Genomic DNA, 13076 nt, shown 5'->3' on the forward strand with positions numbered 1-13076 from the left:
AACTTTTTCTGTGATTAATTGGAGGACAGTCTTACAGAATTTCTTGCCTTGGCTGGCTTCAGACTTTGATCCTCAGAATTCAGCCTCCTGTATAGCTAAGATTACCAAGCGAAAGCCACCAGCACCCAGCTCTTACCTCATTATTTTGTACTGTCTATAAAAAGGAAGTGCTTCCAGAAATAACTGGCTATCAAAGTACAGTGGAAGAGAGTACATCTTCTAGAGTTACACAGATAAGAGTTTGAATCCAGGCTCTACCACTAGCTAGCCAGGTGACCTAGGAAAAGTTACTTAGTCTGTTTCTTTATCTGTAAAATGGTAGGATTAAATGAAATAAAGTAACTAGAGCAGTAACACGACATGGAAGAGAAACAACTTTTTATTATTGTAGAAAGTTCTCTATAGTACTGATATAGAGACTGAGCCTCCTTGCCAGATTTCTGGGCCCAGTGATATGCTATGTCATTTCGTCTGGAATATTCTACAGAGATGATGTAGAGATGCTGAATTTGAATCAGAACTTAGTACAGAGACACTACTTATTGTAGGGAAATGCACTTTTTAATGCTCCAAGCATTAGTATTTACTTCAGAGAAACTCACTTTTTAACCTCTCCAAACACATTATCTCCAACATACGTATTGCATGAGAAAAATGAATGGAAACTATAGAACTACCCCTTTTGACATTACCTGTTTGACATTGTCTTCTACACTTTAGGAAGAGGACTGTTAACAAGTAGCTCATGGATGTTCAAGTGTTAGTTAGCATTAGCGAAGGGATCAGGAACCCCAAATTCACGCCCACTGATATTTGATTCTTTCCCACAATTCCTCACCTATATCCAGTCTGAGGGAACCACAAGGAGCTACAAAATCATTTGGATGCTGTGGGAAGTCTGCTTACCTCATGGCTGTTTCTTCCTTGTTGGTGATGACCAGGGTCTGTGTGTATGGGGGCATCCCCGTTTGGAAGATGAAGCACGTTCCAAAGTTGTGGCTGGTGAAGGAGAAATGGACTGCTGGGCTCACAGCACAACCTATAATGCTGCATGTGAATGTTGGGCCATGGTTGATCTGTGGGGAGGAAGAAAGCGATTAGGAGAGTAGGAGGAGAAGCCACTTGCCTCCACAGGGGAGAGAGGGAATGGTTGGTATTTAAAAGGACTCAGGGCTCCATCTCCAGAGATTCAGATTCAGCAGGTGAGGGTTTATTGATAAAAAGCTCTGGGTACAACCAAGATTTTTGTTCACCTTTCCCCCCCCCCCATGTTTATTCTGTGTGAGGTTCATTGAGCTCCTCCTCCTCCTCCTCCTCCTCCCCCTCCTCCTCCTCCTCCTCCCCCTCCTCCTCCTCCTCCTCCTCCTCCTCCCCCTCCTCCCCCCCTCCCCCTCCCCCCTCCCCCCTCCCCCCTCCCCCCTCCCCCCTCCCCCCTCCCCCCTCCCCCCTCCCTCCTCCCCCTCCTCCCCCTCCTCCCCCTCCTCCCCCTCCTCCTCCTCCTCCTCCTCCTCCTCCTCCTCCTCCTCCTCCTCCTCCTCCTCCTCCTCCTCCTTCTTTTGCCAGTCCTAGGCCGTGAACTCAGGGCCTGAGCACTGTCCCTGGCTTCTTTTTTGCTCAAGGCTGGCACTCTGCCACTTGAGCCACAGCGCCACTGCTGACCATTTTGTATATGTGGTGCTGAGGGATCGAACCCAGGGCCTCATGTATACAAGGCAAGCACTCTTGCCACTAGGCCATATTCCCAGCCCCTCAAGATTTTTTTTAAACAAATGCCCTGCAAAGGAAAGCTAGATACATCAAGCAAATAAATGCCTTGGGGAAAAAACCTCTCTGAATCATCTGGGTGCTACCATCCTAACGCTCAGGAGGTTGGGGCAGGAGGATCTGAAGTTCGAGGCCAGCCTGGGTTACATCATGACAATCTGTCTACAAAAAACTAAGGGTTAGGGATGTGGTGCAATGGTCGGGCACTTGCCTACCATGCACAAGGCCACAGATTTGAGAATTATTTTTTAAAGTGCTGAGTCGGGTCAGATAAGTGAGAGTCCTGTGAGTGGCTTTGCTGTGAGGGGAGGCTTCCTTGCACTTCTAGATAGGGTCATTTACAGTTGGCTTTTAGGGAGCTTCAAACCTGTTCTCCTCCCTCTGTAAGCTGATACCTTTTTTTTTTTGCCAGTCCTGGGGCTTGAACTCAGGGCCTGAGCACTGTCCCTGGATTCTTTCTGCTCAAGGTTAGCACACTTGGGCCACAGCACCACTTCCAGCCTTTTCTGTTTATGTGGTGCTGAGGAACTGAACCCAGGGCTTCATGCATGCTAGGCAAGCATACTACCACTAAGCCACATTCCAAGCCCTGGATTTTGACAATTTACTTATTCTTTTTTATTTTTTTTTTTTTGCCATGGGGCTTGAACTCAGGGCCTGGGTGCTGTCTCTGAGCTCTTTTGCTTGAGGCTAGCACTATACCACTTTGAGCTACAGTGCCACTTCTACTTTCTGAGTAGTTAATTGGAGATAAGAGTCTCATGGGGACTTTTCTGCCCAGGCTGGCCTTGAACCAAGATCCTCAGATCTCAGCCTCCCGAGTAGTTTGGATTACAGGTGTGAGACACCGGCACCCCACAAACAATTTATTTTTTAACCTGTGTTCTCACTGCTCTGAATGAGTAGCTTTTCAGAGACCCTACTCTGTCTTTCCTACTGACCTCACCATTTTGGACTTTGCATTCAATAACTTATCTTGGTAAACATTGTGCATATGCTCTCCTGTCTCTCTCATTTATTCTAGCATCTGGAGAATGGATGGTATTTCAGTGCAATTGGCACTTCCTCAATAGGCACCTCAACTATAGAGGAGGAGTTTTGAGCTACAGATTGTGAGGAGCTCAGAACAGGTGGAGAAGACAGAATACACAGAAGAATCTGCCTGTCAGCCTAGCATTCTATGAGTTCTTTAACCATTTGGACAATGTGAAATGGTCTTACCTTGATTTTGAGTTCCAGGCCCTTTAAGACACACTTCTGAAATGGCTGGAAACATAGTATAGCATGTTCACTCTGCCCTACATCCACAGAACCATCAGCAGGTGAAAAGTCCAAGTACTGCAACAGGGTTTTAGGCCCAGAAAGTTCTGCCTGGAAACTAAAACTGAACTTTCCCGTATTGATAAGGCTGAATTCACACTGGATACATTCATTTAATTCTACCTGGAGGACAGAGAGAACAGAGCAGTGAATGTAAAACACAGTTCCCTTCTCTGGGGAAAAAATATTCTTTGGGTGGATGACTTGGTGAGTTGGTTACTAAGCTTGATGTTGTGAGACATTTTGCAAGAGCTACTGAGTGTTGGGGTGCTCTTATATCTCAAGTGTATGTTGATAATTGAATTCTGAGATCTCTTTTGGTATTCAAACATCTTTATTATATGTTTAATATACGTATTTCTTGCCTCTTCCCATGATTTCTGCCCATTGAAAAATAAAGTAAGAAAGTCATTTACACCACAATTTTGTGCATTGTGGAAATGGAGCTGTTGGTGTCTGGCATTTCAGACAGAAAGACTCAGCTCCTATTCACTTGATCACCTTCCCTAATAAAATATGGAATTGGAGAGAGGCAGCAAGGTCCTCTCACACTCTTACCTCAAACAAATTGGCGATGTTGGTCTGGTTGGGTGTCAAGATATTGATGGTGCCATTCCTGTCCTTGAACCTGACTTCTGCATTCATAGTGTAGCCCTCAGCCTTGACATTTAATGTCAGAGGGTGGACTTTCTGTTTCACATTGCAGATCAAATTGAAGTTCACTTCTCCTTCTTGCTTTGGTGTGAAGAAAATATCAATTGGGAACCTGGTTGTGAACAAAACCACAGATTAGCCAACTAAGATGACTAGTTAAAATTGAATAAAAAAATAAGAGTCCACTGAATTAGCAAATGTGGCATGAACAAAAATGACTGAAAATGAAGTGGTGCTGTGGTTCAAGTGGTAGAACACCAGTCTTGAAGAAGCAAAGGGACAGCACCCAGGACCTGAGTTCAAATCCTAGTACTTCCGTGCGTGTGTACAAAGGAAGACAGTAAGAAAAATACTCCAAATTATAATGAAATATAGTTTTCCATGTAAAGCCAGATATTGCTCTGTGATTCCCACAACAAGTAGACAGGAAAAGACTACAAAAATCAAAGAGAAATATTGAGGACAAGGCCTTAAAAATCTCAACATTCCACAATTCACCAAGAAAACATCATGGAATAAATAGGCTTACGTATGTAAGCGTTGGGAGGGATTCTATAAATGGGACGTTCTAAGCAATGCCATGCTGGGAGCACTCATCCAGAGCCCTTCCATTTTCTTTACCTGGACAGTGGTGCGATCCAGCCTTCCATGGGACATACAACCAGGGTGTTGCTGAACCCTTCAGAATACCGAGAGTTGTTGAGGAAGGCAAAGCTGAACCCTTGCTCCTCCTTGTTGATCATCTGCACGGACTCCCTGGCTTCTCTGCCTGTGGAGGAAGCACCCACCCTCAGTGGAGGCCTCCTGTTTGCTTGCTGAAAGAAGTATCTCAGAAGCTATGACTCCACAGGTGAGTGGAAGCCTTTGTGGAAGAAATCCCAACTTCTGTTCCCTCCTTGTCTCAACTCCCCAACCATGGTCTTCCCCCCTTCTTTCCCTTTGCTTTCCATGTGACCTTCTTAACTCCGGGGACTCCATATTTTCCCTCTTAGACTTCACTTCATCAGTTGTCTGCTCCTGCTGGGTGGTTCTTCTACCCTGGTCACAGCTTTCCTGAGATTCTGGTGACACTGTTTTCTTCCCTTGCTCCTTCAGACCCAGGGTTGTAATGCCTTCCTGGTTCTGTAAATGGAGGCTCCACCGGCTGTCTGGTCCCCTAGCTATCCCCATCTCTACAAATAAACTCTGTTTGATCTTAGGGACTTGCACCTGCTAAGCAAGCCCTCTACTCCTGAGTTATGTCTCTAGGGGTCCCTCCCCCCTTTATTCACACTTGTTTTTGAGATAGGGTCTCACTTCTAGCCTGGGACTGTGCCTGAACCATGATACTATTTTTCACTTCCTGCTGTTGCTGGAATGACAGGCACGGACCTTTGAGATGGAATCTCATGGACTTTTCTGTCCAGGCTGGCCTGTCTCCATCCCCCAAGTAGCTAAGATTACAGTCATGAGCCACTGCTGCCTGGCTTTGGATTTTTTTGAATTAGACTTTCAGTATGCCTGCATATCTCCTGCAAATACATCTCCTGCCATTATTTTCTTTTTCCACTGGCTATTGTACCTTTATTTACCCACATAAAATTTAGGATCATTTTATCCAATATTCTCCTTTTCTCAATCTTTAGTTGGGGTTACAGTTGTCAGATTTATCTAATAAAGTCTGTAGTTTATAACTGTGCTCCAAATATTGCATGGGTCATATGCACATGAACACACTGTTTATTGTCAACTGATACTAGTATTTTGCTGTGAGTCCTTCTATTTTATCTTGCAACTCCAGCAGTTATTATAATTGGAAATTGGCCTAATTTCCCCAGGTTTATACATCATTTTGTTGCATTCTCAGCTTGCCAGCAAGCACCTGGGACACATCAGGAGCTCAATAAGGATTTTGGAACCTAATGAATGTATGAAAGGATGGCAGAGGAATCTGACCAGTGTGATACAGATCAATAAAAGCAACGAATACCTCACAATGTGGGGTGAAGGGGATATATGAAGACAGACAGAGCTGATACAAGACCCTGTAAATGCATTCAACAATGATTCTTATGCTACAATGCTCATTTATTTGCTCAAAATCTTAACAAATGACACTCTACCTATTTATATGTATCAGTAAAAGAAATGTTGGGAAATAATACACATACAATACATACCCAACTGTTAACAATGATTTCCTTTGGTTGAAACAAAGAGTGAGAAGATGAGTGGGGAGAGATTGAGAGACTGTAGAGAGGTAGCAATAGAGAATGTCAAATATTTATTATTATTATAGTTTATTAGAGAACGGCTTTAAAAGATATTTGATGGATCTGGGAGGTGGTGGCTCATGTCCGTAATCCTAGCCACTTGGGAGATTGAGAGCTGAAGGATTTTAGTATAAAAGTAGCCCTAGCAAAGAAAGTTCAGGAGATCCTCATTTCAAGAGAAAAAAGTTGGGTCATCACTGCTAAAGTGGGAAATGTAAACAGGAAGATCGCAGTCCTGGTTGGCCTGGTGAAAAGGTGAGACTTTATCTCAAAAGTAAACAGAGCATAAAGGGCTAGAGACAGACCTCAAGCAGTAGAATGTCTGCCTAGCAAGCATGAAGCTTCTTCGAGTTTAAACCCTAGTCTCTCTCTCTCTCTCTCTCTCTCTCTCTCTCTCTCTCTCTCTCTCTCTCTCTCTCTCCCTCCCTCATATCCAAAATTAGATTAAAAAAACAGCTGGGTACTGGTGGCTCATGCCTGTAATCCCAGCTATTCAGGAGGCTGAGATTTGAGGATCATGGTTTGAAGCCAGCCCAGGCAGGAAAGTCCATGAGATGCGCGTCTCCAACTAATCATCTAAAAACCAGAAGTGGAGTGCAAGTCTTAAGCAAAATTGCTCAGGGATAGCACCCAGGCCCTGAGTTTAAGCCCCCTCCCCCCTCCAAATGTTACAGCTTTCTGACAAAAAGTTTTGCAGTGCTTGGGGGTAGGGTCTAACATAGGGCCTTGCAAATGCTAGGAAGGCACTCTACCACTGAGCTATGTCACCCTCCCCCCTTTTTGGTGGCTTTTTGAAAAGTGGAAAAGGCTTTCTGCCCCTTAACATGTTTTTTAGAAGGTACTAGAAGTGCTCTGGAGCTCTTGATGATCCTAGCTGATGCCAACTAAATACAAACTCACAGGGCAGCCTTACCAATGAGGAGAGAACTGAAGTTGAGGTGTGACTTGTCAAGAGAGATGAGTGGATCAGTAGTTTTTCCCACTAACAGGAAGGGTACTGAGATATTGTGCTCGGGAACCGAGAACGTCCACAATGCTTCCGTGATGTCCAGGTGGGAAGGCGTGAACTGGAACACAATCTAAGAAGACAATGTGGGAGAGGTTGGTGAGAAACACTTGGGTTGTCTTACTGGAGTCATGAGAGTTGACTTCCCCTTCTACAGTCTCTGTAAGAATGTGGAGGTATATCTATACCATCAGCACCACCATGCTTGCTTTGCCCGCATGTCCTTTAAGAGTCTATATCTCACCCTTCGCCTCTGAGCTAAGCTGTCATATTCTCTCATGTCTTTGGTTAGAAATGGTTGTATCTTAGTGAGGAGTTGGCATCAATCCCCAAATGACAATACACATGTTTGTTAACAGCCTGGCACACACCCCAACTCAACCTGATTAACAGTGGAACACCATTTTCCTCTCAAAAGTGGCTGGCTGTGTGAGGATAGGGTAACAGATGCCAGGAAGGAGATCTTGGCCATGGAATGCTGTCATCCATTTGCTAAGTGAAGCTACAAAGCCATTGAAACATAAGTGAACAAGAGGGGAAGAAAATGCTCAGTAGAGAGGAGAGTAGATGGCTAGAGAGAAATACAAAGACTTAGAAGGAAAGTTTAATCTCTAAAGCTGCACCAGGTCCTTTTATTCCTCTGAGTTAACTTGAGTGAGTCTCTGAGTTGATGAGTCAGGACCAAGTGGAGGACCAAGTGGAGGACCAGTGGAATGTGGCCAGAAAGTAATAAGGCAGGTGAACATACACTGTCCACGTCAATACTAGGATGATGCATGGGAGATGGCCTAAGGGTGTATCACTTCAATAACACTATTGTCATCCAAAGACCAGCATGAGCCCAGATGATGAACTCTATAGCTTGTCTCTTCAGGAATTTAGTGGCATCTCTGACACATTTCTGAGATGTAGTGGGGCAGGGAATCACATCCTAGCAGGACCATGCTTCTGGTGTCCCAACTCCTGGATCCTGTCATGATTAATTAGATGACCCGCATACTGACCATATGCACAGGTCAAAAGCAAGTGGCAAGTATATATAAACATGTTTCATTTGGTTTGGGCAGGGTTAAAAAACATTGAACTCACCACCAGCACGTAGCAGGAAGATTAGCCTAGACACAGAATGAGCATAGAATTTAGATTTCTCCAGAAAAGTTTGGGAGAATAGGCCACCATACGCCCACTTGTCTATGTGGTCATCTACCAGACGAGATCTAGAGCATCTGGTCTTGGTGTCCAGCGTTCCCTATTGTCCTGATTCATTCAGTTGGGTGATTTTTCTGAAGGCTTCTGAGTGTACGAATTTTGTCTCATGGACTTGTTTCTATCTCTAAGATTTTCTGCAGAACTTCTTGGGCATGGACCGCACAGGGTTGTTTTAGTCATCAGGTTCATAGGTGAAGCTGAGCACCTCCCCTGTGTCACTGTGGGAACATTAAGGACTAAGTCACAGGACTTGATTTTACTTTTGTGTTTTACTCTTTTGCCTAAGGGGGGAAACATTAGTGTCCTCTCACTGTTATCTACCCCTTGAACAACTCTTTGCTTCTTGGATCCTTAGACATTTGTGTCTAGTTTCCTTATGCTGCTTGAATATTTGTGTGTGTGTGTGTTTGTGCACGCTTGTGTGCACATACGTGTGTGTGTGTGTGTGTGTGTGTGCTTGGGCAGTGGGTTTGAACTCAGGGTCTGATCTTGCTCTGCTTTCTTGCTCACGACTGGCATTCTATTACTTGAGCTACAACTCTAGTCCAGCGGTTTGCTGGTTAATTGTAGGTAGAGGTTCATGGACTTTTCTGTCTGGCTTGACTTAGAGCCATGATCTTCAGATCTCAGCCTCCTGAGATAATTTTCAGCTAGGTTTACAGGCATGAGCCCCTGAAACCTGACCCTTCTTTTAATTTGTTTAGAAGTGCAAATACTAGAGTGCTTGCCAAAGGAGTCCAGGTTTGTCTCGTTCATCAGGTTGTCCGATGTGCGGAGTAGTAGCCCCTCAACAAATACTTGCTGATTGATGTTCCCTTAGGCAGTTCTCAGCAACACTACCCACTCCCAACACTTGTGATGTAACAATGGCTAGAGTAGGCTAAGCCCGGGTTGGAAGATCCTGATTTATACACACCTCAGCTTTCTTTTCAGGGTGGATGAGGCCCTTTTCTGTCAGGCATGTGAAGGCCGGAATGTTTTGTAAACTTTCAGCTTCTTCAGAAGTCCAGGAGAAGGAGTAGGAGCTACTGGTTGGATTCAGGATTGTAAAGGTCCTGGCCAAAGAGAAAAAAACACTGATAGTAGAAAGTGAAAGGAGGAGACTGAAAATTAAGAAAACTTTCCTAGAACTTGGCCTGTTATCTCCTGAGGGGAACTGGAATTGTTCTGAGTTCTTTGTTACTGCAGAAATAAAAATGTCACGTGATCTTGGATTCAAAGTACAGCTAATTTTCTGGGCTTTAGAGTCACAGATGAGGTCTGATCTGTTCAGTGATGCTCTGTGGTCAAGATGGCAGTCAGGGAATTACACCTTTAGATATACTAAATTTTTTCTATAGTCAAAACTATGGAGACAGGATTCAGATGCTTTCAAATAACAATTTTCTAATGTCAAACCTCCAAAACTTTGTTTAACTCCTAAGACATCAAGCCTGCTTCTAGAAATCAGTCTAGCTTGTTTCACTGAATTTTCTCCCTGGACTTTCTAGAAGTATTGCCTAATAGGAATTCAACCAGTTCTGAGAGAGGCAACTCACCGGAGATTCTTTCCTCCTATGCCCACACTGGTGAACTCAATCACCTTGGTGTTTGGATCCAGAGGCCCCACACCAGACCCTCGGAGCTCTGGGTTGCGCCGATGCCCGGTGATGTAGTCTGAGTCTCTCAGGTCAAAATGGCATATGGGTAAGGCACTTCGCCCTTTTGCTACTAGGGTTGGACCCTGCTGTCCAGGTGGTAAGTTGGGAATCCTGAGAGAATAAGGTATTGTTTATTGATGGTTTATTTTGTAATATGCCATTGCTTCCTTGGTTGGAAATGATTATTTCTATTGAAATGATCTCTGTGGGAGTAGGTGAGTTTGTCTCACTTTCTGATACCATCACAAGTGCCCTGGTTGGTCTCTGAATACACTGAGTATCAGGATTTCTCTGGAAGTAGGAAAGCAAATTATTTCTTCCATCAGTGGTAAAACCTTCCTGTTAGAAAAAAATACACTTGGCAAATTAAAAAAAACAAAAACAAAATAAGTCTTACTTTCTGGGACCTTTCAAAAAATATTTAGTGAGCTATAAAACAAAAAGAGCCTGGAGGTTGGGTGCTGGTGGCTCATGCCTACAATCCTAGCCTCTCAGGAGGCTGAGGCCTGAGGATCTCAGTTTGAAGCCAAACTGCATAGGAAAAGTCCATGAGACTCTTATCTCCACTAAACTACCAAAAAAGCTGGAAATAAAGCCCTGGCTAAAATGGTAGAGTGCTAGCCTTAAACATAAAAGCTCGGGGACAGCACCCAGGCCCAGGCCTAGGGATTAAGCCCCAGGACTGGCCAGAAAAAAAGTCTGAAAATCCTAAAAAAGTATCCTAAATGCCTTGGAGGCAAATGGACATGAGCGGTCTCTTAGCCTTAGGACTACGTAGAGGAAGCCCCAGGCTTGGAGGAGTCTCTGTGCTGTGACTTCAGGGACTCCAGGAGTCTTCCACCGTTCACATGGATCAAAGATCTTAGCAAGATAGGTGTTCACTTTGGAACTTTTCCAAAAAGTGAGCATGAAATCAGGTATGTTCACTATCAAATGTAGCTGACTAGCTTTGATCTTACTTGGCAACTCCTTGCTAAGTCCCAGCACCACCAACTCCATACCCCCTTCAACCACCTAGCGTTTACTGTGATTACTGTGTATGAGGCATGGTTCTAAGCTCTTAAGGTAACACATGCCCAACAATTCTTCAAGGTGGGTATTGTTATTTACATTTTATGTATGAGAAAACTGAGTTTCAGAGAAGGCACAAGTTTGTTCAAATTCTTACTTGCCCACCGATTAGAAAACACCTGGCTACCAACTATTCTATAGCTTAGCGGAATCCTGCATGTGGTCAGGAAATGGGAAGAGGGTAAGGGGAAACATTTGGAGAGGTTGGTGAACAGAATAAAGACTGAATTCTCCATTTTTTTCCCCCTCCAAAGAATTGCCTCTTTCAATCTTTCCAAAGAGAAAAGTGGCAGCTTGGGGGGAGGGGCTGTGAAAGAGGTCTCAGGTTGGAAAGAATGGTGGCAGGAATGGGATGGAAGAGGGGATAAGAAACACAGAACTTCAGCCCTGCACGACAGAGGCTCTGGAGAATGTGTTTCCTTACTGGCAGAAAAGGTTGTTTTCGAAATCTCCAATGTCCAGAGGGGAGAATTTCACTTTGAGCGTCTGAGTCTTCCCTACAGGCACGATGCCTGAGGAGGGTTCCACAGAGAAGGGTGAAGGGGAACTTTCACTCCAGTGGTCCACACTGTCCAGGGTGCTGCCGTTGGTGACTTGGCTAAGCTGATCTTTTAGAGTATAACCTAGGGACAGACCAAGAGCAAGTGATACTCTACAGTCATAGTGAGAGGGAAGAGGAGAGGCAGCTAAGCCACAGGTTCTTAGGGAGTCTGTGAGGTGTGTGGGCTCACTTCTGACAGGTTTACTTTACCTTGGACACTAGAAGAAATTAGCTTTTTTGAGAGGAAACGTATCATTTATGTCTCTGAGCTTGGCTTGCTGCACTTAACACAATTTGTTCTAGATCCATCTATTTCCCTGCAAATGATATTATATTGTTTCTAAGGGCTATGTAGAATTCCATTGTGTATAGGCACCACACATTTTGGATCAACTAACCTATTGTAGGGTATCTGGGCTGCTATTGTGAATAGTGCAGCAATGAACATGGATGTGCACGTGTCTTTACGGTATCCTGGATTATGACATTCTGGGTACTCTGGTATAGCTGGGTTATAGGGAAGATCTATGTTTAGATTTTTGAAGAACCTCCAGACTTCTGTCCAGATTGGTTATTCTAGTTTACATTCCCACCAACAGAATATAACTTTTTCGGAAGAATTATTGTTCTAAATTAGGGTCCATTTGAAAGGTCTGTGAATCTCTAGAACTGGAGTAATATATGCATACTGTATTTGCCTACCAGGTATTAGGCTATTTTTAGTGCTTCATTATGTATTGGTTATAAGCTTGGGCATGGATCTGTTACTTCACTGGGAAAATTGCTCATAGTATTCACCACTTTTTCCAAGGAACTTGAAATCTCCCAGAAGGCTAAGAACATATGATTCCTAGTGATCTGTGGGATGGGCATTGGCTTAGTGGGGGTTGAGGGTCTGGAATCCAAGAGGGAAGAGGGTAACTGAGGCCCCACATAGCTCTACAAACACCACAAAGCTCCTTTTCTACTTTTCCTTAGATATTTTAGGAAATTGTCCAAGCAGTGCTGGTTTCTCTAAGAACAAGACTTTCTACTAATGCAAGTCAGGCCTAGGATACCAGTCATTGACTTTACCTTGGTTTTCTGGCATGGCAAAGCTGACCGATTTTGAGGTGTCTTCTGAGCCCCAGTTGTATTCTAACTGCACTTGTCCTAAATTAACAAGATCCAGCCTGTGAATTAATGAGGAATAGATTTCAGAAATGCACTGCAGGTACTTTTTTGTCCTGCTGCATTAGCATTTTCTATACTATTTCTTAAAGGTGAGTCACTTTATATCTTTATTTTTGTAGCTGAATTATATTCTACTCCATATTATTATTATAACTGAATTATATTTAATTCCATACATCTCACTTGAGTCACACCCCCAATTCTCTTTTACTGTATTTTTGAGATAGGTCTCATCTTTTACCTGGCCTGTCATGTAGGTTGGACTAAGATCCCCTACTTATGCCTCCCATATAGTTGAGCTGATATAGGTATGTGCTGCCATGCTGGCTTATTAATTGAAATATGTCTTGCTAATGTTTTGTGGGGGTTGGTTTTGAATCATGGCCTTCCTGATCTGTGCCTGTGAGTAGATAGATTACAGATTTGAGCCACTATGCTCAATTCTA

At 43.8% G+C, this 13076-nt stretch overlaps 1 protein-coding gene across 8 annotated transcripts in view; it reads right to left on the minus strand.

Moving 5' to 3' along the window:
* Positions 1-13076, minus strand: part of Hydin (HYDIN axonemal central pair apparatus protein) — a 261224-nt gene that overhangs the window by 14170 nt on the left and 233978 nt on the right. For all 8 annotated transcript variants that reach the window (XM_048355151.1, XM_048355155.1, XM_048355153.1 and 5 more), the window contains 9 exons: positions 12532-12629; positions 11341-11539; positions 9744-9956; positions 9122-9260; positions 6904-7069; positions 4360-4507; positions 3643-3850; positions 2986-3207; positions 907-1076 (listed from right to left, as the gene is read on the minus strand). In XM_048355151.1, the coding sequence (XP_048211108.1) occupies positions 907-1076; positions 2986-3207; positions 3643-3850; positions 4360-4507; positions 6904-7069; positions 9122-9260; positions 9744-9956; positions 11341-11539; positions 12532-12629 (1563 nt within the window). The remainder of the gene's footprint in view (positions 1-906; positions 1077-2985; positions 3208-3642; positions 3851-4359; positions 4508-6903; positions 7070-9121; positions 9261-9743; positions 9957-11340; positions 11540-12531; positions 12630-13076) is intronic.

This window comes from Perognathus longimembris, chromosome 10 (genome assembly GCF_023159225.1).
Source record: "Perognathus longimembris pacificus isolate PPM17 chromosome 10, ASM2315922v1, whole genome shotgun sequence".
Taxonomy (NCBI): Eukaryota; Metazoa; Chordata; class Mammalia; order Rodentia; family Heteromyidae; genus Perognathus; species Perognathus longimembris.